The sequence below is a fragment of the Eretmochelys imbricata genome, chromosome 1 (genome assembly GCF_965152235.1).
Source record: "Eretmochelys imbricata isolate rEreImb1 chromosome 1, rEreImb1.hap1, whole genome shotgun sequence".
Classification (NCBI taxonomy): Eukaryota; Metazoa; Chordata; order Testudines; family Cheloniidae; genus Eretmochelys; species Eretmochelys imbricata.
In genome coordinates, this window is record NC_135572.1 from 224,405,131 (window position 1) to 224,431,112 (window position 25,982).

Consider the following 25,982-nt stretch of genomic DNA (forward strand, 5'->3'; position numbering starts at 1 on the left):
AATAGGTAGGACAAGAAGTAATCCATTTAGATTGAAGCAAGGGAAAGTCAAGTCAGATATTAGGAAAAACTTTCTAACTATAAGGATAGTTAAGTACTGGAACAAGGTACCAAGGGAGGTTGTGGAATCCCCGTTGTGACGTTGCACTCCATATGGTTTATGGAAATATGCTTATGAGTGTGAATATGATGTAACTGGAGTATGCTTTATGCAAAAGGTCTCTTATAAGGTCTCATAACAAAAGTTGTAACCTACTGAATATATTCCTCCTATTTGTATATATGTATCACTGTTGTATCTGAAGCTAGAAATATGAAGCATAACTCTGAGGTCCAATTGTAATTATGCAAAGCGTGGGCCATTAATGGTGGTTTAGAATCTTGATGGCTCCCATTGACTAGGACAATTGGTTGTAGATGGTTTATTTACCTGCAAGCCTTCCTACTTGTGGGCCAGCCTGTGGGTAATCAACAATGAGGTCTCACAGGACATCTATCTTAAATCTGGTATTTTTCCATTTAGAAGGAGGGGCAGGGACAAAAGATTCCCGCCTTGTGCCAAAGCTATAAAAAGGGGTGGAGCAGGACAGACGGGGGTGCCAGTTATGAGAAAGCCCCTGTTTTCCACCTCAGATGTCTGGTGGAACTAATAAGGACTGTACCGAGGGCAGGATTGGGCCCAGACTAGAAAGGAGTCTAGTCTATGAAAGAAGCTTATTGGAACATCTCTGAGGGTGAGATTTTACCTGTAATCAGTTTCTTAATGTATTAGGCTTAGACTTACGTGTTTTTGATTTATTTTGCTGGATGACTTCCTTTGTTCTGTCTGTTATTACTTGAAACCACTTAAATCCTACTTTTATTCTTAATAAAATCACTTTTGTTTATTCATAAACCCAGAGTAAGTGATTAATACCTGGGGGAGCGAGCAGCTGTGCATATCTCTCTATCAGTGTTATAGAGGGCGGACAATTTATGAGTTTACCCTGTATAGGCTTTATACAGAGTAAAAGGGATTTATTTGGCATTTGGATCCCATTGGGAACTGCGTGTCTGGGTGCTGGAGAAAGGTGACCTGCTGAGCAGTTTTTGGTTGAAGTCTGCAGCTTTTGGGGTGTGGACCAGATCTGGGTCTGTGTTGCAGCAGGCTAGCATGTCTGGCTCAACAAGGCAGCATTCTGGAGTCCCAAGCTGGCAGGGAAAACGGGCTCAGAGGTAATTTCAGAATATGAGGTGACAGTCCCACGGGGGTGTCTGTAACCAAACCCGTCACACACGTCATTGGTGACTTTTAAGAACAAGTTACACAAACATCTATCAGGGATGGAGTAGGTATGCTTAAACCTCTCTTGGTGTGGGGGGATGGACTAGATGACTTCGTGAGGTTCCTTCCAGTCCCACATTTTTATTTATTCAAAGATTTTATAAGCTATTCAGGCCTGCTGGTTTTTAAATAAGTTTATCCCTACTAGATACTGTTTAACATCCTCCCTAGTTACCAACAGACTGCAGAGTGGTTCACCCTCTTCACATAGTATGAATACACATCCTGCTTTTATCCAAAACCAGAAATGTTTATTGAACACTTCTGCCTTATTTGCATCATTATAAACTATTTTACCATTTCCATTTGTAATGGGCTACACCTTTGTTAGGATTTGTTTGTTTGTTTGTCTTTACTCCTAATATAACGAAAACAATGGTCATTATTGTTCCTAGCCCTGCCAACTGTGGAGCATTCCCTGATAGCTGTAGCTTCCCTTATCAATTTTCTACATCTCAGAACTTCCAATGTATATCAATTGCTATCAAACTCCCCTCTCTCCATTTGTTGTACATTGTTTTTTTAAAAAAATGTCTAATTGCTGCCTGCACTGTCCCACTGCACCAGGACGGGCTTTTGGCCAAAGTTCTAAGGCAGTGGAACAACAAATTCCCTAAGGCTCCTTTGTAATTTTCATCCTTCATTGGCTTTCTAGGACACATTCAGCTCCAGCTGGTTGGAGGGGACAGTGCCTGCTCAGGACGTGTGGAAGTAAGACATGGAGACACCTGGGCTACAATCTGTGATGCACACTTTGATCTCAAAGCTGCCAGTGTTATCTGTAATGGACTAGAGTGTGGAACAGCTCTATCTATCCCAGGAGGAGCTCATTTCCGAGAAGGACATGGACCAATCTGGACTGAGGAATTCCAGTGTGGAGGGAATGAGTCACACCTTGTGTACTGTCCCAGGATATCACATGGGAGTCAGACGTGCTCACATGCAAATGATGCAAGTGTCATATGCTCACGTAAGAATTTGGCACAATGTCTCTAAAATCCCAGTGATGTGTATTCGAGAGTAGGGTGCATCAAAAAAATGATCTCACTCTGTAGGGAGCTGAGATAACAAAGCTGCTATCAGCTTCTAGTAAAACCTAAACAACTCAATATAATGGGAATGGGTTCAATCCCCCAACTTTCCTTTTCTTTATTATTTAATATAAAATATCTTAAATGCTCCCTCTCTAAACCCCTTCTCCCTTCTCCCCTGGGCTCACAGGGTTCCGGCTGGTGAACGGCAGCACAGCGTGCTCAGGGAGGGTGGAGATCCAGGTTCTAGATGCCTGGGGAACCCTCTGTGACTCACGCTGGGATTTACCAGACGCCAACGTTCTCTGTCGTCAGCTCGACTGCGGATTCGCTGTATCAGCCCCAGGAGAAGGGTATTTTGGGAAGGGAACTGGCTCTGTCTGGACAGACACATTTCACTGCAAAGGGACTGAAACCCATTTGGGCCATTGCCCTGTTACTACCCTGGGGGCCTTTCAGTGCTCACACGACAATGATGCCGGTGTGATTTGCTCAGGTAAGTGCAAGAGAGATGCTGGATTAAGGACACCTGCCCCTCAGTGTGTGATGCTGCCCCAGAGTAGGGGAACCTCAGGACACAGCAAGGGGAGGGGGAGCTAGATCCTAAAGCACAGAAAATAACAGTAAATGTATTAAAGATAAATTTAAGTCAATAATATCATCACAAAAGGACAATTGTGACTGGGGAAAGCCCTGGATTCTCCAGTAAAAACATCAGCAACTCTGTCCTGACGCGGGGCAGCGGAGCAGGGAAAGCACTTTGTCCTTTGGGTTACATCAATGTCACCGATTCACTGTCCCCAGCCTTCTCCAATAGTAATTAGAGGGGGAGCTGGTAGTGACTCCCAATATAGAGCTTGCTTCACACTTTCTATGATAAAATATTCTCGGCACCTTCTGGAGAAGCTCTTGCACCTTCCTTCCTTGATTGCTGGAGCCTTTGCAATTTGGGAAGGGGTCAGTGCTGGGGCCAGAGAGGTGCCTTCTCCTAGTGCAGTCAGATTCCTTCCAAGTTTGGCTGAATTATAAACTGCTCAAAATCAGCATTTCCCTTCTCTCACGTGAATTCCTGGGGGTATTTCTGGTAGCACAGAACAGAGAAAGTAGTGCTTTCACTCACTGAGGTTTTTTTTACTTTTTTCACACCTTTCCAATTGAAAAAACTCCAAAGATTTTTTTCCCCTGCTTTCTTACTTTCTTACACATTTTTACCTTTTTCTAACTTTTTACAGTGGAAGAAAAGATGAGCAGGGGATTGGACTAGAGGACCTCCTGAGGTCTCTTCCAATCCTATTACTCTGATTGTGTGAAAAAATAGAAAGGGGGAGGAAGTGGCAAACCTGTACATCCAAAAACTGGAATGGAAAATTGAATGTTTCATTTTCCAGAAGTTGAAATGAATCAATATATTAGTGAGAGTCTAAACAAAAATTTTCATTCCATTTCCACATCCCAGTATCTCAAATCTGTTTAAAAGTTGAAATACTGCATTCAAAAAACATCACAGGAAAAATTTTGGGTTGTTGATCTGCTCTAATATTTAGCTTTTATAAAAATAAATAAATAAAAAAATAAACAGCATTATTTAGTTCATTTAGTCAAAGCCAAAGGCACAAGAATTAGAAAATACCAGAATTAAAGTTATCTATATCATGTTAATTCAGTCCCCCACCCTCCCTTCTGCATATACATTATGATACAGTCTAATTGCATGAACATATCCTATTACTCTCACCTACCCCCAGCTCCTGCCTCCTTCAGTGCACAGGGAAGATGGTGCTCAGGGGATGGAGGAGCTGTAGAATATTTCTTTTTATCCTCCTCATTCAACCTGTGACCCAGGGCCTTATTCACTCTACAGACCGTACAAACTCTGCACTGAATACAGAATTATTCATTTCTTCATTGGCTTTTCTATTGTGCTCGTTACAGTAGTGTGAGAATGCACCACAAACATTAATGAATTTGTCTTCATAACACCCCAGGAGATAGCAGACTCTTATGAGGTCCATTTCAAAAGTGACTTAGGCACTTAGAAGCCCAAGAATAACATTTTCAAAAGGCCTAAGTGACTTAGAGACTTAAATCCTATTTTCTCTAGTAACATAGGAGCCCAAGAACCATACAGACTTCTCCTTCTTGCTGCCTAAGTCACTTCTGAAAATGGCACTTAAGCTCCTACATCATTTAGCTGCTTTTGAAAATTGTACTTACAACGATTAAAGCCAAAATTCCCAACTTGCTACTTATTTGGGGTGATTGGGCAGCAACCTGAGACCCTCCGGGCCTGATTCTCCAGAGTACTCACCATTTCTGCAGCGCTTTATGTGTTCAAAGTATGCTCGAGACATTAATAAAGCCTCACCAAACTCCAGGGAAGTAGGGGGGTAAGTATTATTATTATCTCCTGTGACAGGTTGGATCACGGAAACCCCTTGGGGGCTGCCACCTGATGTGCCAAGACTACTTCTGCCCCTGCTTTCCCTGCCAGCTTAGGACTCCAGCACCCTGTCTAGCTGAGCCAGACATGCCAGTCTCCTCCAGCACAGACCCAGGGTCTGAAGCACGTGCCCCAAAGCTGCAGACTTAACTGAAAGCAATTTTAGAAGTGTTCTTGTCTTTAACACTCAGATGCCCAACCCCCAATGGGGTCCAAACGCCAAATAAATCCGTTTTACCCTCAATAAAGCTTATTGTCTGCCCTCTATAACAGAGAGAGATATGCACAGCTGTTCCCCCCCTCCCCGGTATTAATACATACTCTGGGTTAATTAATAAGTAAAAAGTGATTTTATTAAATACAGAAAGTAGGATTTAAGTGGTTCTAAGTAATAACAGACAGAACAAAGTGAATTACCAAGTAAAATAAAATAAAACATGCAAAGCTAAGCCTAATACAGATAAAATCTCACCCTCAGAGATGTTTCAATAAGTTTCTTTCACAGACTGGATGCCTACCTAGCATAGGTACAATCCTTTCCCTGGTACAGCCCTTGTTCCAGCTCAGGTGATAGTGAGGGGATTTCTCATGATGGCTGCCCAGTTTGTTCTCTTCCACCCACTTATATATCTTTTGCAGAAGGTGGGAATCCTTTGTTCCTCTCTGGGTTCCCACCCCTCCTTTTCAATGGAAAAGCACCAGGTTAAAGATGGATTCGAGTTCAGGTGACATGATCACATGTCACTGTCAGACTTCATTACCCACTTGCCAGCATACAGGAAGACTGAGAAGTAAAACAGAGCCATCCTCAGTCAATTGTCCTGGTTAATGGGAGCCATTAAGATTCCAAACCACCATGAATGGCCCACACTGTGCATAACTACAATGGGACCTCAGAGTTATATTTCATATTTCTAGTTTCAGATACACGAGTGATACATTTGTACAAATAGGTTGACCACACTCAGTAGATTATAAACTTTGCAATTATACCTTACAAAAGACCTTTTGCACGAAGCATATTTCAGTTACATTATATTCACACTTATCAGCATACTTTCACAAAATCCTACAGCGTGCAATGTCACAGCTCCATTTTACAGACGGTGAAATGGAGAGAGAAAAGCCAAGTGACTTGCCCAAGGCCACCCAGTGAGTCATCAGCGGAGACAGGATAAAATTCAGTGTTTTGACTCGCAGCCCTGTGCTCATTCCACCCGACCTCGCTGCCTGACTGCAGAAGAGTGGAGCAGCCACATCTTGTCTTGACCCGAGCGGCAGTTGTGAATACTCAGTACTTCTGCAAATCAGACCCCATAAAAAGTGGCTTCAGAGACCTGCTCAGCATCACCGGTGAAATCTGCAGCAGAGGCAGGAACAGAACTGAGCTCGACTGAATGACGGTCACAGCTCTTAACAAGAGCATCCTAGTTCTTCCTGCGCTCCCCTGCTCATTCTCTTCAGGCCTTCCAGTTTCTAAAGTGAATGAGGCAGGGATCATACAAGAAACAGCCTGATTCTGCACAACCCCAATTTATCCATCCTGGGCAGTGAAAGTGGCCATGGCCCTGCGAGAAAATAATTGACGAGAAAATTAATTTTAATGGCCAGCCAAGCTGGTTCTCTTGTGGCTAAATGGAGCCCGTCTTATGGGTGTATAGATCCATAGAGTTTTAAGACCCAAAAAGGCCATTGTGATCATCTGCTTCTCCCCTCACCACAGGGACCCTTCCTGCTTAGTGAAGTTTCAGCTCCCCTCTCTGCCCCATCTTCAGATCCATGTACAGAGTCTCCACAGAGCTTCTTGCCTGGCTGGAACTGGGGTCCTTAGATAGAAAGCTACTGCAGAAGCCCTGGATTTCAACCTTCTTCCTAATAATGGACACGTAGCTTTCAGGACTGCCCCCCACAGAGCCCAGGGTCACTGGTGCCATTACACACCATGACTAAGCCTATGTGGCCCTGCCCAGAACTCTCAACAGACGTCTACTCTCCTCTTTACAACTGATACCTTTGTACCCTGGAGGCAAAAAACCTCGCAGTTCTCATGCTTCTCACAGAGGCTGCTACGGACATCCCTAACTGAATTCCCTGTGGCCCTGCCCTGCCTCTCCTAACTAGCTACCCAGCCCAGACCCTGGTTCTCGGAGGGAACTCCTCAGCACATGAAGATGCTGATTTTTTCCTACAGTTGCTGGAAGAAGAATCCCTTCTAAGGAAGAACACCTGGTCCCTTCTATACGAGCTCCATCTGCCGTGATCGGAAAGCCCCAGATCTACTCTCTGCCCTCACACTACACTAGTGGCATACCTAGGACAGGAAACTTGGGTGGGCCCCAGCTTTCAGGGGTGGGCAGTGACTGGAGGAGCAGAGGTTGGGGTGCAGGAGGAATCCGGTGCCCTGGGAAGGGGACAGGAGGGAGGGGGGCTCTCCTCCCTCCACCCCTTCCAGCCGGCCCTTACCACTCAGCAGGCACCAAAATCTGAGGCTGCCCAGGGCACACAGGTAACCAGATAGGAAATGTGAAAAACTGGACAAGTTGTGGGAGGTAATAGGCGCCTATATAAGAAAAAGCCCCAAATATCAGGACTGTCCCTATAAAATCGGGACATCTGGTCACCTAGGCGTGCCTTTTGGGCAAAGTGGGGTCCCACTAGGGCTCAAGCTCTGCTCACCCTTCCCGACCCTGGCTCAGTGTCCGTCAGCCCAGCCACGTCCCTTTCCTGCCGGTGCCGGGAGCTGCTGCCCCAGTCTCCGGCCCCAGCGCTAGCCCCACCCAGACCTGCCCTCATGAGGCACACCCCCTGTGGGGCTAGTGCTGGGGTCAGAGACCAGGGAAGCAGTGCACGGCGCTGGCAGAAGAAAGATGCGGCCAGGCTGACGGACACCGAGCTGGGGGTAGGAGTCCCAGCCAGTGGATTCGGGGGGCTCCGGCCCTGATTTGGGTGGGTCTGGATGATCACTGGGTGGGCCACAGCCCACGCATGGCTACACCCCTGCACTACACTAGCTGCATGCAGGCAGTCTCCTGGTCCAGTCTTAGGGTGAACTCCTGGCTCCGCTGAAGTCAATGGAGGTTTTACCATTGCCTTCAGTGGGGCCAGGATTTCACTCTTAGCTTTGAAATGTTATTTGGCTACCAAGATCCTTGAGCTGGTTGGATCCAGTGCGCACACACTGCACCCGTCAGGTTGCCATACTAGTACATACTGTACCCGGCACAGCCAGTGGGTGTGCCCTGCACTGACTCTGCTGTTGTCTTTTAACATTGTCAGTCTCTCCTGGCTGCACCTGGGTCTGAACTCCGTGAGGAATTCCTAACTTACTACCTTGTTGTCGGACTCTCTGATTCTGAGACACACGCAAAGACTGAGGTTCACATCCCAAGGGAGTCACAATATTCACCAACAGAGAACGTCCCCTTCCCCACCCCACACATAACCTGCTTCTTGTGCTATGAATTGATCAGCTGGAATCTCACGTTGGACTCAGAGATGACACCACACTTCAGGGGACAGCTCCAGTCAGAACCACCAGTGCAGGGAACTATCTAACACGAGGAGCTCCTGCACTGGATCCACGTGAACCAAGAAAGTTGCCACCTACTGAGCAAAGATCAGAGGGAACTAAGGGAATTTACCAACAATAACCTGTTCCTGACCACCATGAACCATTGGCCAAACTCCTTCAAGGCAAACTTGCCTAAATCATTCACGACCCACCTGCTAAGTGCTTGTGCAGACACCGTTCACTGGCTTCCAGACATTTAAGCCTGGATAAAGTGACTACAAACCTCAGCAGCCATTCCACCACCACACACAGAGACTATTTTCCCAATCAGTAATCTGCAGGAATTCCCTCGCTCATTCATTTAGAGAGTCTGTTGGCAAGCCCTTGTGTCAAGCTCAGAGTTTTACAATCCTTATAGTACCTTCCACTTATGGATTCACAGGAATAAGTGTCTTCTGACAGAGGTTGTTCCCTTTAACACTGTGACACACTCTGATCACTGGCTTATACCTTCTTATTGAGAAATAGTCCACAATTTCATGTGCATTATTTCTAGTGTATAAGAGAGATTGTTATTCAGTGTATTTCCCATCTCTCCTGAGCCCAGGTCGCTCTGAATCACTCAGACTGCTGAACGGAGAGAGCCGGTGTGATGGGAGAGTTGAGATTTCCCTCCATGGTGCGTGGGGCAGAGTGCTGGATGACCAGTGGGACATGGACGATGCCAGCGTGGTGTGCAGGGAGCTCCAGTGCGGAGTCGCTGAGAGAGCTTATAACCCCCCGAAGTCTGAGCAAGGAATGGGCCCTGTGGGGCTGAGAAGTGTCCAGTGTGCAGGAAATGAGACTCGTCTGACTCTCTGTGACAACTCCATGTCTGAGACAGCCCAGGCAGGAATTGCTGCGGACGTCGGTGTCGTTTGCTCAGGTGATTCATTTCCAAATCTCACAAAAATGACACTAAACTGGGAGGAGAGGTAGATACGCTGGAGGGTAGGGATAGGATACAGAAGGCCCTAGACAAATTACAGGATTGGGCCAAAAGAAATCTGATGAGGTTCAACAAGGACAAGTGCAGAGTCCTGCCCTTAGGATGGAAGAATCCCATGCACCGCTACAGACTAGGTACCGAATGGCTCGGCAGAAGTTTGGCAGAAAAGGACCTAGGGGTAACAGTGGACTGGAAGCTGGATATGAGTCAACAGTGTGCCCTTGTTGCCAAGATGGCCAATGGCATTTTGGGATGTATAAGTAGGGGCATTGCCAGCAGATCGACGGACGTGATCGTTCCCCTCTATTTGACACTAGTGAGGCCTCATCTGGAGTACTGTGTCCAGTTTTGGGCCCCACGCTACAAGAAGGATGTGGAAAAATTGGAGAGAGTCCAGCGGAGGGCAACAAAAATGATTAAGGGACTGGAACACATGACTTATGAGGAGAGGCTGAGGAAACTGGGATTGTTTAGTATGCAGAAGAGAAGAATGAGGGGGGATTTGATAGCTGCTTTCAGCTACCTGAAATGGGGTTCCAAAGAGGATGGATCTAGACTGTTCTCAGTGGTAGCAGATGACAGAACGAGGAGTAATGGTCTCAAGTTGCAGTGGGGGAGGTTTAGGTTGGATATTAGGAAAAACTTTTTCACTAGGAGGGTGGTGAAACACTGGAATGCGTTACCTAGGGAGGTGGTGGAATCTCCTTCCTTAGATGTTTTTAAGGTCAGGGTTGACAAAGCCCTGGCTGGGATGATTTAGTTGGGGATTGATCCTGCTTTGAGCAGGGGGTTGGACTAGATGACCTCCTGAGGTCCCTTCAAACCTTGATATTCTATGATTATGTGAAACATTTTCTGTTCAGCAGGAAAATACATATTAATAGCTGGGATCTATCCCTGCAGGAAGCCGGCAGATCAGACTGGTGAATGGGGCAGGTCACTGTGCCGGGAGAGTGGAGATTTATTACAATGGCAGCTGGGGGACAGTCTGTGATGATTCCTGGGATCTGTCAGACTCCGATGTCGTTTGCAAACAACTGGGATGTGGACATGCCATCAGTGCAACTGTCTCTGCTCATTACGGGGAAGGATCCGGGCAGATCTGGCTGGACGATGTGAACTGCTCTGGGAACGAATCCGATCTCTGGGCGTGTCCTTCCGGGGGCTGGGGCCAGCACAACTGCAGACACAAAGAGGACGCGGGAGTTCTCTGCTCAGGTCTGTTCTGGGAATGCTCACGTGAGCCTGGTTACCAGGGGATTAAATGGAGCGGGCAGATGTTTAAGGAGATTGCTGAGAATGATACTCTCACTGACTGTCTCTGCCTCCCTTTCCCTTGTGTAACTACCTACCAGGGTCTCCATTGGAAAGTCCTCAGCTCCCACCCAGAGGTGTTGGAGATATTGCCAGATTTCCCTTAGAATGCTGGAATGCTGCATCTCAGGTATCTAAAGGAGATTGTATCATGGAAAGCAGTGATTGAAAAGGATGTAGGGTTTTAGTGGAGAAATAACTGAACATGAGCTCCCAGTGCAGTGTGTGGCAAAACGGGCTAATGCGAACCTTGGATATATAAACAGGAGAGAAGTGAGTAGGAGTGGGGACTAAATTTTACTGTTGTACATGGTGCTGGTGAGACAGATACTGGAATACTGTGTCCAGTTCTTATGTCCACAAAAATTGGAGCAGAGATCCACAAAAGTGATCTGAGGAATAAAAGCCTTATGGTGAGAGATTTCAGATGCTGAATCTGTTTAGCTTCTCAAAATGATCAAGAGGTAACTTGATTACAGGGCATAATCTCACAAGGAGAACATACCACTTCCTAAAGGGCTCTTTAAACTAATGCAGAAAGGCAGAACAAGAGTTGATGGCTAGAAGCTGAAAGCAGACAAATTGAGATCAGAAATAAGGCCCAGGTTTTTAACAGGGAGGGCGATTAACCATCAGAACAAACTACCAGGGAAATGGTGCATTCTACATCTCTTGAAGTCTTCCTGTCTAGACTGGATGCCTTTCTGGAAGCTATACTTACATCAAACTCAAGTTATTAGGCTCTATGCAGCTGTTTTACAGAAGGTCAAATTATTTGATCTCATGATCCGTGTCACACTGTCTGGAGCTGCTCACGGCACTGAGTGCCCAACTCTGGGCAGATGGTGAGAAACAAGGCAATACCCCAAATTGCTGGTGTGTTCTATAAGTAGATGTCACCAAGCCAGTAACAGATGTGAACTCCTGGACCATTGATCCCTCTACTTTTTACATCCATGTGAGGAATGAATTTTGTTCTGTGCACCAGTCTAGAGGTGATGTGTGGTGGGGTTGGGGCTGAGGGGTTCAGAATGTGGGAGGCAGCCCAGGGCTGGGGCAGAGGGTGGCTGTGCACAGGGTGAGGGCTCTGGCTGGGGGTGCAAGCTCTGGGGTGGGGCCAGGGATGAGGTTTGTCGTTCTGGCTGCCCTGGGGCTGCAGCAGGAAGAGAGGACTCCCCCAAGGCCTCTCTTGCTGCAGCAGCCTGGGGCCAGGGGAGAGGCACCTCTCCCCACTGCGGCAGCTCTGGGGCTGGGGAAGAGGTGCCTCTCCAGTCTAGGCCCCTGTGGCTGCGTGCCTATGCGGCCTTTGATAGCCTTCTGTGTGTCCATATGACCACGCAGCTCAGAGGGAACTTAGTCCTGGATCACTGTATCTATCTTGCCATGGAGTCACAGACCGTCCCCTTAGACTCTCCAGTCTATTGTCACCCAAACAAACTGGACTTAGTGATAAGTGGTCACTTACACCAAAAATCACATCACATTCAGGTTTCTTCCAATCCCAAGAGACCAGCCACTTACTCAGATCACTTGGTACCCTGGATCTTACACCAAAGACAATGCCTGTGGCCAATCCTGTAATAAACTATATACAGGTTTATTCATTAGAAAAAAGAAATCAAAGGGTTGTTTACACGGTTAAAGCAAGCAATCATCTACACACAAATGAGTTACCATTTATATCCTCGGAGTGACAGAGTTGTAGTGATCTGTCAATTCCAAATGTCCTTCAGCACTGACCCAGGGGTAACCCCTTGGGGTCTCGGGCTTCAGTTTGGTTTCTTTAGCTCTGTCAGAGTTCAAACAGCCAAAAAGATGAAAAATCTTCCCATCTATTATTTTTATTTCCCTCTTCCAGCCTTCAAAGCAATGGGATAAGACCTTCTGCATATACTACATGCAGGGGATGGGCGGCGGGGATCATTCCCGTGCCTGAGTTCACAAGTTCAGAGCAAACATTTTCAATTATAAAGCAAAACTTGCATATGTTCTTGTAGCATGGACCACAGACATTACAAGTGAGATTAATGCCTGCAGCAACTAACCAGCATTTCATAAAGTCTAAACACTCAATACATTCTACCAAGACTAATACCTGTTTTCAGCAAAACTAACACACATGTGACCCTGCCTGGTCTCCAGCTACGAGATTGTAAGTTCTCAGGTAAGGCCTGCAGCCTGGGCAAGAGCTGGCATCTGGCCTGCCAATGTCACAATCCTTCCTAGCCTTTATCTATTACAATCTCTATGTAGCTGCTGCTAAATGGTGGCCTTCCAGAGATGCCTACTGTATTTCGAAGGGGCCAGTGGTGTCTAAAAGAGTCTCTTACTCCTGGAGTGGTTCTCTAGCAGTTGCTCCTGCAGAATGATGCACAGGATCGTTAGTAATTGCTGGGATTTCACTCTTCACACCCCAGTTCATTTCAGAATCAAATGATTTAAATTCCCTTTTTCTGCATTTCCTTCTAGAGTTCACAGATCTGAGGCTGGTGAGCAACAGTGACTGTGCAGGGCGGCTGGAGGTTTTCTACAATGGGACGTGGGGCAGTGTTTGCTCCAATCAGATGTCTGGAGTCACCCCAGCAATTGTCTGCAAACAGCTGAACTGTGGGGACAAAGGGCAGATTGCAAGTGACTTTGAATATGGAGCAGGTTCTGGTCCCATGTGGTTGGACCACGTTGCATGCAGTGAGCAGCACAGCTCCCTCTGGCAGTGCCTGTCAGACCCTTGGGATCCAAAGTCATGTGATAACCGAGCAGAAGAGACCCATATTTCTTGCACTGGTAATTCTGAAACTACCTGCATGTGCGTGTGCAAACCCACATGTACACGATGTGTTTAATTAATTGAAGGGTTAGGATAGAACTTCTGTTGTTGTTCACATCTCAGTGTAGGCAGATTTAAATTCTCAACACAAGATACAAATATATTTTCATGATGTTTTATAAGAACAAGCATTTGTCTGATTAACAACAAACATGGAAGTTAATCAATTAATTTTAAAAGAGACTGGTGTTAGACACTGCGATAAGGTAGTCTGAGAGCCGAGAAAAGCCTCTCCCTAGAGACCATCATGAGGCAGCTCTGTGGTTATTAATCCTTTTGGGATGAACAATCAGAGATGGACCCAGGCTGTGCAGTTTCGGTCAGAACTGGAATCCCCCACAAGTCTGGGTGCATGTCGGCCTGTGTGTCTGAGTAACAGCTGAATAGCAAATTAATTAGGTATTAGATGACCCAGAGTTCACATTTCAGTTCAGACAGTGCTGAAATTAGGGGGTTAAAATACAGATAAATTCTATTCCCACATCACACACACAGCCCAGTGCATTCACCTCAGCTTTTTCTCTCCATAGGAAAAAAACCAAAACCAACTCAGACCCTGTTTGCCGAATGCCCAAACTCTCCAAGCTGCACAGGTATCTCTGTTTCTCACTGTCTCCCTCGTGGTCCCTAAGGACTTTCCCAGCTGTTCCAGTAACATGTGAGGTTTCTGTATTTCCAGACCAGGACAAGTTACGTGTCGTGGGAGGAGAGGACAGATGCTCGGGGAGAGTGGAGGTTTGGTACCGTGGCTCCTGGGGAACAATTTGTGATGACTCCTGGGACATGGCGGATGCTAATGTTTTGTGTCAACAACTGGGCTGTGGCTCTGCTGTATCTGCCCCGGGCGAGGCTGCATTCGGCGAGGGGACTGGTCCCATCTGGGTGGAGACGTTGAATTGCAGAGGGACAGAGTCATCTCTCTGGGACTGTCCTGCCAGGCCCTGGGGTGAGAGCAACTGTGGTCATAAGGAAGATGCTGCCGTGAATTGCTCAGGTGAGTGACAGTAGATGTTTCTGCTACATGCTGTAATATTCAGGGAAAAGGATGGTTTAGACCACCCATCCCCTTTGGTCCCAGACCAGGCCCTCCCATCTCCTGTGTGCCGGAGCATCCTGGATGTTGAGGGGTGGAACCTTTGTGGGGTCAGACTGGCTCAGGCATCAGCCCACATAGCCCCTGCATCCATCACAGGCCCCACTGTGCTGGTTTGTTATGAGAGTCCTCATTGCTGCACAGAGCACAAGGGACTTGGGCCCTAAATCATAGAGTCATAGAATATCAGGGTTGGAAGGGACCTCAGGAGGTTAACTAGTCCAACCCCCTGCTCAAAGCAGGATCAATCCCCAACTAAATCATCCCAGCCAGGGCTTTGTCAAGCATGACCTTAAAAACTTCTAAGGAAGGAGATTCCACCACCTGCCTAGGAAACACATTCTAGTGTTTCAAAACCCTCCTAGTGAAAAAGTTTTTCCTAATATCTGACCTAAACCTCCCCCACTGCAACTTGAGACCATTACTCCTTGTTCTGTCATCAGCTACCACTGAGAACAGTCTAGATCCATCCTCTTTGGAAACCCCTTTCAGGTAGCTGAAAGCAGCTATCAAATCCCCCCTCATTCTTCTCTTCCGCATACTAAACAATCCCAGTTTCCTCAGCCTCTCCTCATAAGTCATGTGTTCCAGTCCCCTAATCATTTTTGTTGCTCTCCGCTGGACTCTTCCCAATTTTTCCACATCCTTCTTGTAGTGTGGGGCCCAAAACTGGACACAGTACTCCAGATGAGGCCTCACCAGTGTCGAATAGAGGGGAACGATCACGTCCGTCGATCTGCTGGCAATGCCCCTACTTATACATCCCAAAATGCCATTTGCCTTCTTGGCAACAAGGGCACACTGTTGACTCAGATCCAGCTTTTCGTCCACTGTAACCCCTAAGTCCTTTTCTGCAGAACTGCTGCTGAGCCATTCGGTCCCTAGTCTGTAGCGGTGCATGGGATTCTTCCGTCCTAAGTGCAGGACTCTGCACTTGTCCTTGTTGAACCTCATCAGATTTCTTTTGGCCCAATCCTGTAATTTATCTAGGGCGCTCTGTATCCTATCCCTACCCTCCAGCATATCTACCTCTCCTCTCAGTTTAGTGTCCTCTGCAAACTTGCTGAGGGTGCAATCCATACCATCCTCCAGATCAGTTATGAAGATATTGAACAAAACCGGCCCAAAGACCGACCCTTGCGGCACTCCACTTGATACCGGCTGCCAACTAGACATGGTGCCATTGATCCCTACCCATTGAGCCCGACAATCTAGCCAACTTTCTATCCACCTTATAGTCCATTCATCCAGCCCATACTTCTTTAACTTGCTGGCAAGAATACTGTGGGAGACCATGTCAAAAGCTTTGCTAAAGTCAAGGAACAACACGTCCACCGCTTTTCCCTCATCCACAGAGCCAGTTATCTCATCATAGAAGGCAATTAGATTAGTCAGGCATGACTTGCCCTTGGTGAATCCATGCTGACTGTTCCTGATCACTTTCCTCTCCTCTAAGTGCTTCAGAATTGATTCCTTGAGGACCTGCTCCATGATTTTTCCAGGGACTGAGGTGAGCTGACTGGCCTATAGTTCCCAGGATCCTCCTTCTTCCCTTTTTTAAAGATTGGCACTCCATTAACCTTTTTCCAGTCATCTGGGACTTCCCCCGTTCGCCATGAGTTTTCAAAGATAATGGCCAATGGCTCTGCAATCACAGCCGCCAATTCCTTTAGCACTCTCGGATGCAACTCGTTCGGCCCCATGGACTTGTGCACATCCAGCTTTTCTAAATAGTCCCGAACCACTTCTTTCTCCACAGAGGACTGGTCACCTCCTCCCCATGCTGTGCTGCCCAGTGCAGTAGTCTGGGAGCTGACCTTGTTCGTGAAGACAGAGGCAAAAAAAGCATTGAGTACATTAGCTTTTTCCACATCCTCTGTCATTAGGTCGCCTCCCTCATTCAGTAAGGAGCCCACACTTTCCTTGACTTTCTTCTTGTTGCTAACATACCTGAAGAAACCCTTCTTGTTACTCTTAACATCTCTTGCTAGCTGCAACTCCAGGTGTGATTTGGCCCTCCTGATTTCACTCCTGCATCCCTGAGCAATATTTTTATACTCTTCCCTGGTCATTTGTCCAATCTTCCACTTCTTGTGAGCTTCTTTTCTGTGTTTAAGATCAGCAAGGATTTCACTGTTAATCCAAGCTGGTCACCTGCCATATTTACTATTCTTTCTACAAATCGGGATGGTTTGTCCCTGTAACCTCAATAAGGATTCTTTAAAATAGAGCCAGCTCTCCTGGACACCTTTCTCCCTCCTCCCCCCACCCCATCACGAACAAACAGGTCCTGTGCTGCTGTGAGGGAGTTTGTGGAGGTGACAGCTGGAAACAACCAGGGACTCTCAGAGGTGAGGATTCCCCCTGGAACAAACATTTCACTCCCCCCTACTACAGGTTCCAAGTTTCCTCCCTTTAATTTTGCAGGTCTGACAGAGAGGACAGATTTTCCAAATACCCCAGTTAAAGCATCCCCCTCCTCCCATCAAGGGTTAAATTTCCCTGGGGCTGGGTCACAGCGGATGAGCTGCAAGCTGCAGCCTGGGGGAAGGAGCTCCTTTCCATGGACTGTTTCAGAGTAACAGCCGTGTTAGTCTGTCTTCGCAAAAAGAAAAGGAGTACTTGTGGCACCTTAGAGACTAACCAAGTTATTTGAGCATGAGCTTTCATGAGCTTCAACTCACTTCATCGGATGCATACCGTGGAAACTGCAGAAGACATTATATACACACAGAGACCATGAAACAATACCTTCTCCCACCCCACTGTCCTGCTGGTAATAGCTTATCTAAAGTGATCATCAAGTTGGGCCATTTCCAGCACAAATCCAGGTTTTCTCACCCTCCGCCCCCCCCCCCCCACACACACACACACAAACTCACTCTCCTGCTGGTAATAGCTTATCCAAAGTGACCACTCTCCCTACAATGTGCATGATAATCAAGGTGGGCCATTTCCAGCACAAATCCAGGTTTTCTCACCCCCCCACCCCCATACACACACAAACTCACTCTCCTGCTGGTAATAGCTTATCCAAAGTGACCACTCTCCCTATGCTCAAATAAATTGGTTAGTCTCTAAGGTGCCACAAGTGTTCCTTTTCTTTTTTCCATGGTCTGTGATACCTGAGGGCGAATGACACCCGGGTGGGAGCTGCAGGCCGTGCTGAGCCAGAGGATTCCTGTCTGCTGGCTCCAACTGACAGAGCAGGGCCCATGATTTAAACAGCATGCTGTGAGCTGCCCCCATGGTGCACAGACTGTGTCCCAGCCCATTACCCTGCTGTCCTGGGCCCTGCAATGAATGACTGGGGAGCTCCCTGGACTCCCCCAACTCTCACAGGCTAATCTCTCCCTGTCGCATGTTCATTTCCATCCAGCTCCCCCGCACCACCCTCCGACTGACAGTGGGAGAGTCACGGTGCCCGTGGTCATCTGCATTATCCTGGGGGCCCTGCTCTGCCTGGTCTTAATCATCTTGGGGGCGCAGGTGCGAAGTGCTAGGGCACAGCGCAGAGGTGGGTCCTGATTGGTGTCACTGTGTGAAATGCTTCTGCAATAGCAGGGGGGCTGCAGGGTGGCACGGTGAGGGGCGATACCAGGCTGGGTGGGGTGGCCAAGGGTGCCTGTTAACTCCCCTCATTGAATATTTCATTAACTGTCTGGCAGTGGAATAGCCCAGCCATGAAATCTGGAGATGATACTGGCTAGGGACCTTCACAGTTTCAGAGAAACGGCATCTGTATCCCCACCCGCCCCCACCCTCCGGTGATCCACTCCAGGAGTGCCTACTCAGGCCTCCTGCCGTCACCTGTCTCTGGGTGGGAAACCCCTGTCCCATCTCCTTGCGGCGAGGGGTTTTTAAGACTGCACAGCCCCCTGCCTTCCACTGTGATACCCCCAGCAAACCAGTCTCCCTACAGGCCAGCCCCCATGCTGTGCTTTCTCCCCAAGGGCTATGAGCAGGGCATTGCCAGCAGTTACAAATTACCACACAGCTCTCTCTCAGCAGATTACACCTTATTCCTAGATAAAATTATGACAGAGAAAACATTAAAAACAATAAAAATTCCTCCACACTTGGTGATCATACCAGAATTCACCCATCTTCCTCATGGGCAGCCTGGTAGACCAACATCCCTCCAACAATACAGTGTTGGGATCCCTATGGACAGAAGGTCCTGCCCATTTGCAGAATCAAAATGAAGGCCCTGAGTCTTTTTAAACTCAGCCTTTCATATCAGAAGTCCTCCTTTGTCTCTTGGTCTCTGGTAACCCAGTTTGAACCAGGCTGTATAAACCACCCTGAAGGTTGTTACCTTTCTGGAGTTGTTTACACTCTCAGTGATTCATCTTAACCACCCACCCACCCACCCACCCCCCACACACACTCAGTGTTTTTTCTTCCTGGAGGAGCTGTGGTAACCCTCCGACATGCAGTAGAACATAAACCATTCATAGCTTTAATATAGTGATTCCCAAAGATACTGCCTGGAGCTGCAGTATCTGCCACAGGGAGGGGATCTGAATATCATGAGGAGAGACATCATGGAAAAGGGACCAAGAGAAGTTGGAAATATTGTCAAGGAAAAAAGATGTATAAAAATAGAGGTGTGGTAAATAGTTGTGAAGAGAGTGATCCAGTAGAAGAGACAATCTTAGTTAGGAGAAGTGTGGGAAAGGAGCATTTTACTGTCTTGTACTCAAAGCTGGCACTTGTCGGGGATTTTACATCTATAACACACTATACAAACATTAGCGACCAGCTCCTTGGCAAGAAGATAGAGGACGGGACTGCCATCAACATACATGTAACAGTCACAGCTTTGCAGTAAGACAATGACTATAATCAGATCTCTTGCTTCAGGGCTTCAGCCAGTGACCTGCAGGGGTCAGGAAGGAATTCTGGGAAGCCCCCATCTTTGTGTTTTGTTTTGCTTTGTTTTGTTTCTTGCCCTCCTCTGAAGCATCAGACATTAGCTACAGAGGGATATGTGTCACTGGATGGGCTGGACCAGTCTTCTGAGGTGATACAGAGAAACCTCTTTCAAAGATATCTGCCTGGTGTGTCTTTTCCACGTGTTCAGGATCAAACCAATTGTCAGATTTGGGGTCAGGAAGGAATTTTCCCCCAGGTCAGGTTGGCAAAAAGGGACCTTGGGGGATTTTCCTCTTCCTCTGAAGCATGGAGCGTGGATCACCTGCCAGGATTATCAAGGCATCTCTCAAGTAATCAGTTCCCTGCCACTGTGGGGCCCTTGGGCATTGGTGATACCTTACTCGCTCCTGCTTTCTACCTGTGACACACAATAGTTTATTCTCCTGAGGACTGAAATGCTTTACTCTAAGTGCATCTTTCGGCTCAAACCTAGGAGTATCTGGGTGAAATGCAGTGGCCTGTGTTATACAGGAGGTCAGACTAGATGTTCAGATGGTCCCTTCTGGCCTTAAACTCGATGAAAAAAAAGATGTTCTCACCATTTTGCAGATAAACACCTGCGTGGGGGAAGAATTATTTAAGATGCTCCGAAGGGGAATATCCAGGAATAATGGGATGAGAGTAAAAAGGGAACATTTAAGATGAATGTGACGAAGCTTCCTGACAGCGGTCTAGCCCTGGGAACCATCATCAAAGGGATGCTGTGGAAAAGAAACCCTGTCACCTGGCTCATTTAAATTCCAGCACTGGGAATGTGCGGTAGGGTTCAGGCTGACTGGGCCCACGGGGAGGGGCTGAATAAGCTAACAGTATTTCCCATCTCTGGTTTCAATGACCCTGTACAAACCCTGCCCTTTGTTTTCAGGCTCCAGAAGACCCTTGGATCCCTTCTCTGAGGCCGTGTACGAGGAGATTGATTATAACCTGATGAGAGAGAAGCAGGAGATGTTCAGTCGCTCAGGTCTGTGGGTCTCACTCTTAACAGGGAGCAGCTATCTAATGCCCTGTCCATCGGAGGCCCTGACCCAGAGTTAAATCACTGCAGCTTCAGCCCTGTGAGCTTGTCATTGGAGCTGGGCACAAGTCTCCATTGCAAAATGTTTTGGTGAAAAATGCAGATTCAGAGACACCGAAACATTTCACAAATTCCTGTCAATTTCACCCAATTGTTCCAAATACACGCAGAACGATTCATTTCAACACTTTCTAAAGAAAACATTTTGTTTTTTTCAATTGGATATTACTTTTCCATTAGAAATTTCCTTTAATATTATCGGAAAAAAAACAAATAAACAAAAATTAACTAATGTCCAAAAGAACACCAAATGGTTTTATTAAACTTTTTTTTTACTTTTGCATTTCCCAAAAAATTGCCAAAAAAAAAGTCATTTTTGGCTCAACTCAAAACAATCTTATGTTTTGCTTTTCCCCCCAATGGTCAGAAAACCAAACCATCTGGTTTTTTTTGCCAAGCTCTAGCTGTGGGAGCTGTGGGTCTGTGGTTAGACCAGCAGTTACTCATGTAGACTGAGGGAGATGGGTTTCCTTCCCACCATACACTAAGCGTCCCAATTCTAGGGACAGTTAATTTCCCATCTGCCCATACTGCAGCCTTGGCATGTAAACAGCGAGGGGTCAGAAAGCGACTGCCTGGGACAGGCTAAACTATCATTTGAGAACTTCTTTGAAGCAATGGAGCAGGGGATGTTCTGTGCCCCCCTCCCACCGCAGCCACTGGTCTGTTGTGTCAGCTCCCTCCTGCTTCCAGAGCAGAGAGATCAGCTCAGGAGAGCCTCATGACTTTGAGACCCGGACCTTTTATCCTTTGTGCCATTTTGTCTCAATGTCTGATGGAAACATCCTGCCCAAGGGCTGTGCTGTGGTGGGGCTCTGGGAACATGCTCAGGGCATCTCCCAGCATCACTGCCAAGATGGTTACAGTGAATCACAAAAAGTAAAGGGGTACTTGTGGCACCTTAGAGACTAACAAATTTATGAATCACAGACTCTGCTTTGGGCCTTTCTTGGTTTAATATGGAAACACCATGGAAAGCTGATTGACTGATTCATGGGGGAGGTGGGTATTTACCCTTAAGAAGGGGGAGTCCCCTCTGTGGCTGAGGAGGCCAGGAGAATTGTGGAACTTCCCTGGACCAGCAGCCAGAGATGTTCCCTTCACTCACCACAGCATCTTTCAGGTCAGATTATATCATCCCCTCAGTCACATTTACCACAATAACATGGAGATTTCTCTTGGGGAGTCTGTGTCAGCCTCTCACTGCTCAGAGTTGCTGTGAGTCACCATGGCCTGTAGAAGAAGGTATAGATTGAGACTGGAAATCCTGCTCCAGGCCCCGGATGTGTTCCCAGTCCCACAGTTCTGCTGTTCTCACTGTGATGAATTTCTGGTTCTGGTCTCTCCAGTCTCCTGTTCAGATGACTCAGTGACGAAGCTGCAGTATTACACCGGGGACAGCGAGGGGGAAAACGATCCTGGATCAGAACAAGGTAACGGGAGAGGGGCAGACTCAGGCCGAGAGACCCAAATCTGGGCAGAGAAATGAATTTCTATGACACTTTCTGCAATCACAGCCATTTCCCCTCACATGGTTCCCATTTTACACAGTTGGGTCTCATCCCATTGAACAGGATTTCTGTCAGAATCTCAGGAAGGGAACATGTGACAATCTCCTGAGCACACACCCCTTGGAGTGGCTCCCAGTGACCTCCCCAGGTGAGCAGCTGGAGGAGATGGATCAGTCTCTTTGGGTGGAGGCGTCAGTGCCCAGCAGGGCTCATCTCTTGTCCACAAGAGAGAGGGGAAGATAGTCCTATGTTATAATTACAGATGGGCTCAGCCCAACTCACTGATCCAAACCCACCAGAACTTTGGGGGGCATAGGGATTTGCAGATTCTGACCCCAGCTCTGAATCTCAGTTTTGGGGCTGGCACCTGTCGCTATAACAGGCTGAAGCAAAATCCTAGACCTGAACTTCCTGGCCTGGCCCCATCTCTAATGATAAATAGGGTAGCATTTCTACCCCAGCTGCTGTCAAGGGAGTCCATGATTTGGGCCCTGTGGGAATTTAGCCTGTGGCTCAGGGAGAAGACACTGAGCAGATGAGCCAGTTCTGCTGAGAAGCTGGAGCGCTGCCAAGCTGTGCCCTGGGCTGCCTAAGAGGCCAATGGAGAGCAGGAGCTCACAAAGGATCAGGCCATCAACCTTCCAGCGGGAGCTTTAATTCCTGCACAGGGGAGGATCCCCCTCCCCGGTGTAAAAGAAAAATTCAAACCTGTCTGCACAGATCAGCTGGATTCACACAGGCCGGCTCTGGAACCCATGTTCCAACCTGTTATCTCAGCACAAGCCCAGATTCTGCTCCCACTGAAACACACGAAAGAGCTGCTGTTGGATTCTGCAGGGACAGGATTGGCCCTGAGTTATTTCTGGGACTCCTGTTTTATTGTAGTTCTCTGACTTGTGCCGTTCTCCCCATGGGCCCCTGCGACTTCCCCTCTCATGTGCCATGATATACAGCTCTAGTTAGAAGGGCTACTTGCACTGAAGAGACGCTGCTGGTGCCATGGGCTGAGTGTGGTGTTTGCTGTTCCAGATGGAGTTTCCCCAGGGGGGTCTCAGCTGGATTACGATAACGTGGAGGAGCCTGCCTCGAACGACGTCCCCCAGACTCCAGACGGCCGAGGTGAGCAGTGAATCCGCCTCCTGGAAGCAACGTCACCCTGACGAAAAACTAACTGTATTTCCCAACAGGGACAATAGTGGTTTGTTAAGAAAACCAGAAAGTTCACCCACCAGTATTGTCTATTGGCCGTAACGCTGGGGGCGCTGACCAGATGCATGACAAGAGCTGTGTGGAGGCCCAGGTGTAGGGAAGCATGTGATGTCCTAAGGCATAATAAAGGCCCATAGCAGGGACTGAAGGAGCAGTTTGCTCAGGTCACTGCCCCAGTTTGTATACATCTGTGTCAGACACACTGTGCTGGTGTGGGACATAGAGATTTTTCACCCAAGGACCCATGTTCCAACCTTATTAGCTGGCTCCCCGACCCCTCCACGCTTGTAATCTGGGAGCTCTAGGATCCTCTCAATTAGCTCCTGAAATATATCAAATCAATGTGATATGTGAAATCGCCCAGTCTGAGGGTTTCAGAGGAGGGCTTCTCTTAATGTCCTGAAGGTGAAGTTAAGTGCTGAGAGATCCCCAGAGACCAGTGAGGCTGATGCATCTGCAGCTTGTAGTTTATTTCTGTCTTCACCTTGAATATTCTCTTAATTACTGCACATCTTCACATCAGATGCCCCTGCCCTGCCTGGAGATGGCTCAGGGGCTGTTTATGATGATGCCAGAGACGTGTCTGTCCCTGAAGGTGACCCTGGCTTAGGGCAGAATGATGACAAAGGCACTGGGGCGAGTGACAGGGACGCACAGACAGGTGAGTGGAGAACTGTTTGCACTTCACAGTGTCTCTGCAGAGTGGGGTAGCTGGAAATGTGGGGTACACAGCAAGGGAACAGCCCTGGCCAATCCAACACCTGTGAGAAAACCTCTCCTTCTCTCATCTCTCCATTCCCTCAAGGAAGAGGCTTCAGTGCCTGAAATAGAGAGAGGAAAAGTAGGATCTGAGCTGGGTGGTACTTCCTGGTCAAACCAGCAGGATAGCTCGGATTCCCTCAAGCTCTAGGTTCAAATCCTTGTGTGGCTGCCCTACTCTTGATATACTGGATTCCTACCTATTTACTGAACGTGTATCTTTTGGGCAGAATCTTATAAACCAAAGTCATGTTACTGCTGCACAAATGCTAAAGAGCCCATGACACTTCCTGTAAAAGTCGGGCTTAGCCCATTATCCTTGGCCTAAATTTCCACTCCTCTCCCTGTTGTGCCATGAGCAGAGGAGGTGCAGTGGTGATGAAATGTGCATTGCTTAGTACTTGATGCTTATCTTCATTGTTAGGGCAGAGTGAAAGTTCTGATGTCCTTAAGTAAGTGCTCCTGGCTGGTAAGTGCTTGGGATTTTTTTCACAAATTTACAGGTAGCTATAGCTGGCACTTGGCAGTGTTAGCTGGTCTGGAAACCAAAGGTTTTAATTTCTAGACTTTGTATTGAGATGATGGATTAGAACTTGTTCTAGACCAAGCCAGAAGCCTGAAGGGGGAACAATTCCTAACCCACACCGTAGAGCAAAGGTTCTCAAACCATGAAGCACAGAATATATTCTGGGGCAGTATGAGAAGCCAGAGCAGAGAGCAGCGGCTACTTTCCAGGTGCCCAGCTTCGAAGGCAGCGCTGCCACCAGCGGCAGCACAGAAGTAAGGATGGCAGAGTATGGTGTTGCCACTCTTACTTCTCCGCTGCTGCTGGCGGTAGTGCTGCCTTCAGAGCTCAGCAGCCAGGGAGCTATGTACTTACATGGCTCTTTGTGACTCAATGCCCGACTGCTTTTCATATTTAGTGAGAGTTGCACGTTGATTTTTGTAAATCGGTAGATGTACTTGTGTGGTGGGGGTGGGGGGTGTCAACTACAATGGACACAAAGAAGGGGGCTGATCAAATAAGTTTGAGAACCACTGCTGTAAACGCCGCCTTGCTCTGCTGCTGCCCATCATCACAGAGTGGATCCACTGACTATGTGTCTCCCTTGGTATTTTCAGGTGGGAGTCTGCACTCGCGAAGGAGTGAAGGTGTATCTGGGATGGAGAAGGAAACCCTGTTCCTGCCTCCGGGAGACACAGGTTATGATGATGTGGGACATTGTGACTCTGGGGGATCAATATCAGAACAATGTGATTGGACAAAATAACCTTGTGCTGATGTAAACGCTTCACCTCTTTCTCTTAGAAATGCTCCCTCTGTTATGACGGTCCAGAGACAGTCCCTTCCAGTTTGATAGACAAAGCAGGTGTTTTTATAAGATTTGTGTGAAGTTGCAAGAACCACAAGTGTGAGAGGGAAAAGATTCATAAACTTTCTTTGCATAATTCTCCATTGTTTCAAGGGATGGAAGTTTCCTGCTTTTTTATGCCTATAATTTCTTCATCTTGAATTTGTGCCTTTTTGCATATTAAATCCTTTCTGAAAGTCTTCCCTGTTGTGGAAGTTTTTCTTGCTAGATGAACTGTGAAGTTTCCAGGGTTCATCACAGGGAGAGGCTGAGATACAACAAACCAGGAGACAAGGACGGGCCACCTCTGGGTATGCCCGGCTGTTTGATGGGAGGTGGGTTGACACTGAATGTTCTATCAGGCATGTGGTAAAAGTGAGACACCGGCACGAGAAAATTCTGAGATGAGCAACATGGTTGTACTAAACCTAATTCAGATCTGAAACTTTCCCTGAATCCAAGGAGATAAATGGGAAATTCTCTCTGGGTAATTCCCACCTGAACTGAAGGAAATGGTAAAAAGAATTCCCCGTTAGCGATAAATACAGAGGATGAATATTTCTGCTAGGACAATAAATAAATGGAATAGAAAATAATGACAAGAGGAGGGT

General features: G+C 47.4%; 1 protein-coding gene across 1 annotated transcript in view; it reads left to right on the forward strand.

Moving 5' to 3' along the window:
* LOC144268943 (antigen WC1.1-like) overlaps window positions 1–25,343 on the forward strand; it is a 46,526-nt gene extending 21,183 nt beyond the window's left edge. The window contains exons 3-15 of the mRNA XM_077824309.1: window positions 2,540–2,850; window positions 8,913–9,230; window positions 10,197–10,511; window positions 13,077–13,391; window positions 13,965–14,027; window positions 14,114–14,428; window positions 16,955–16,989; window positions 17,870–18,044; window positions 20,331–20,426; window positions 21,890–21,973; window positions 23,081–23,170; window positions 23,784–23,921; window positions 25,142–25,343. Coding sequence (XP_077680435.1) covers window positions 2,540–2,850; window positions 8,913–9,230; window positions 10,197–10,511; window positions 13,077–13,391; window positions 13,965–14,027; window positions 14,114–14,428; window positions 16,955–16,989; window positions 17,870–18,044; window positions 20,331–20,426; window positions 21,890–21,973; window positions 23,081–23,170; window positions 23,784–23,921; window positions 25,142–25,290 — 2,404 coding nt within the window. The 3' untranslated portion in view covers window positions 25,291–25,343. The remainder of the gene's footprint in view (window positions 1–2,539; window positions 2,851–8,912; window positions 9,231–10,196; window positions 10,512–13,076; window positions 13,392–13,964; window positions 14,028–14,113; window positions 14,429–16,954; window positions 16,990–17,869; window positions 18,045–20,330; window positions 20,427–21,889; window positions 21,974–23,080; window positions 23,171–23,783; window positions 23,922–25,141) is intronic.
* The last annotated feature ends 639 nt before the right edge of the window (window positions 25,344–25,982 follow it).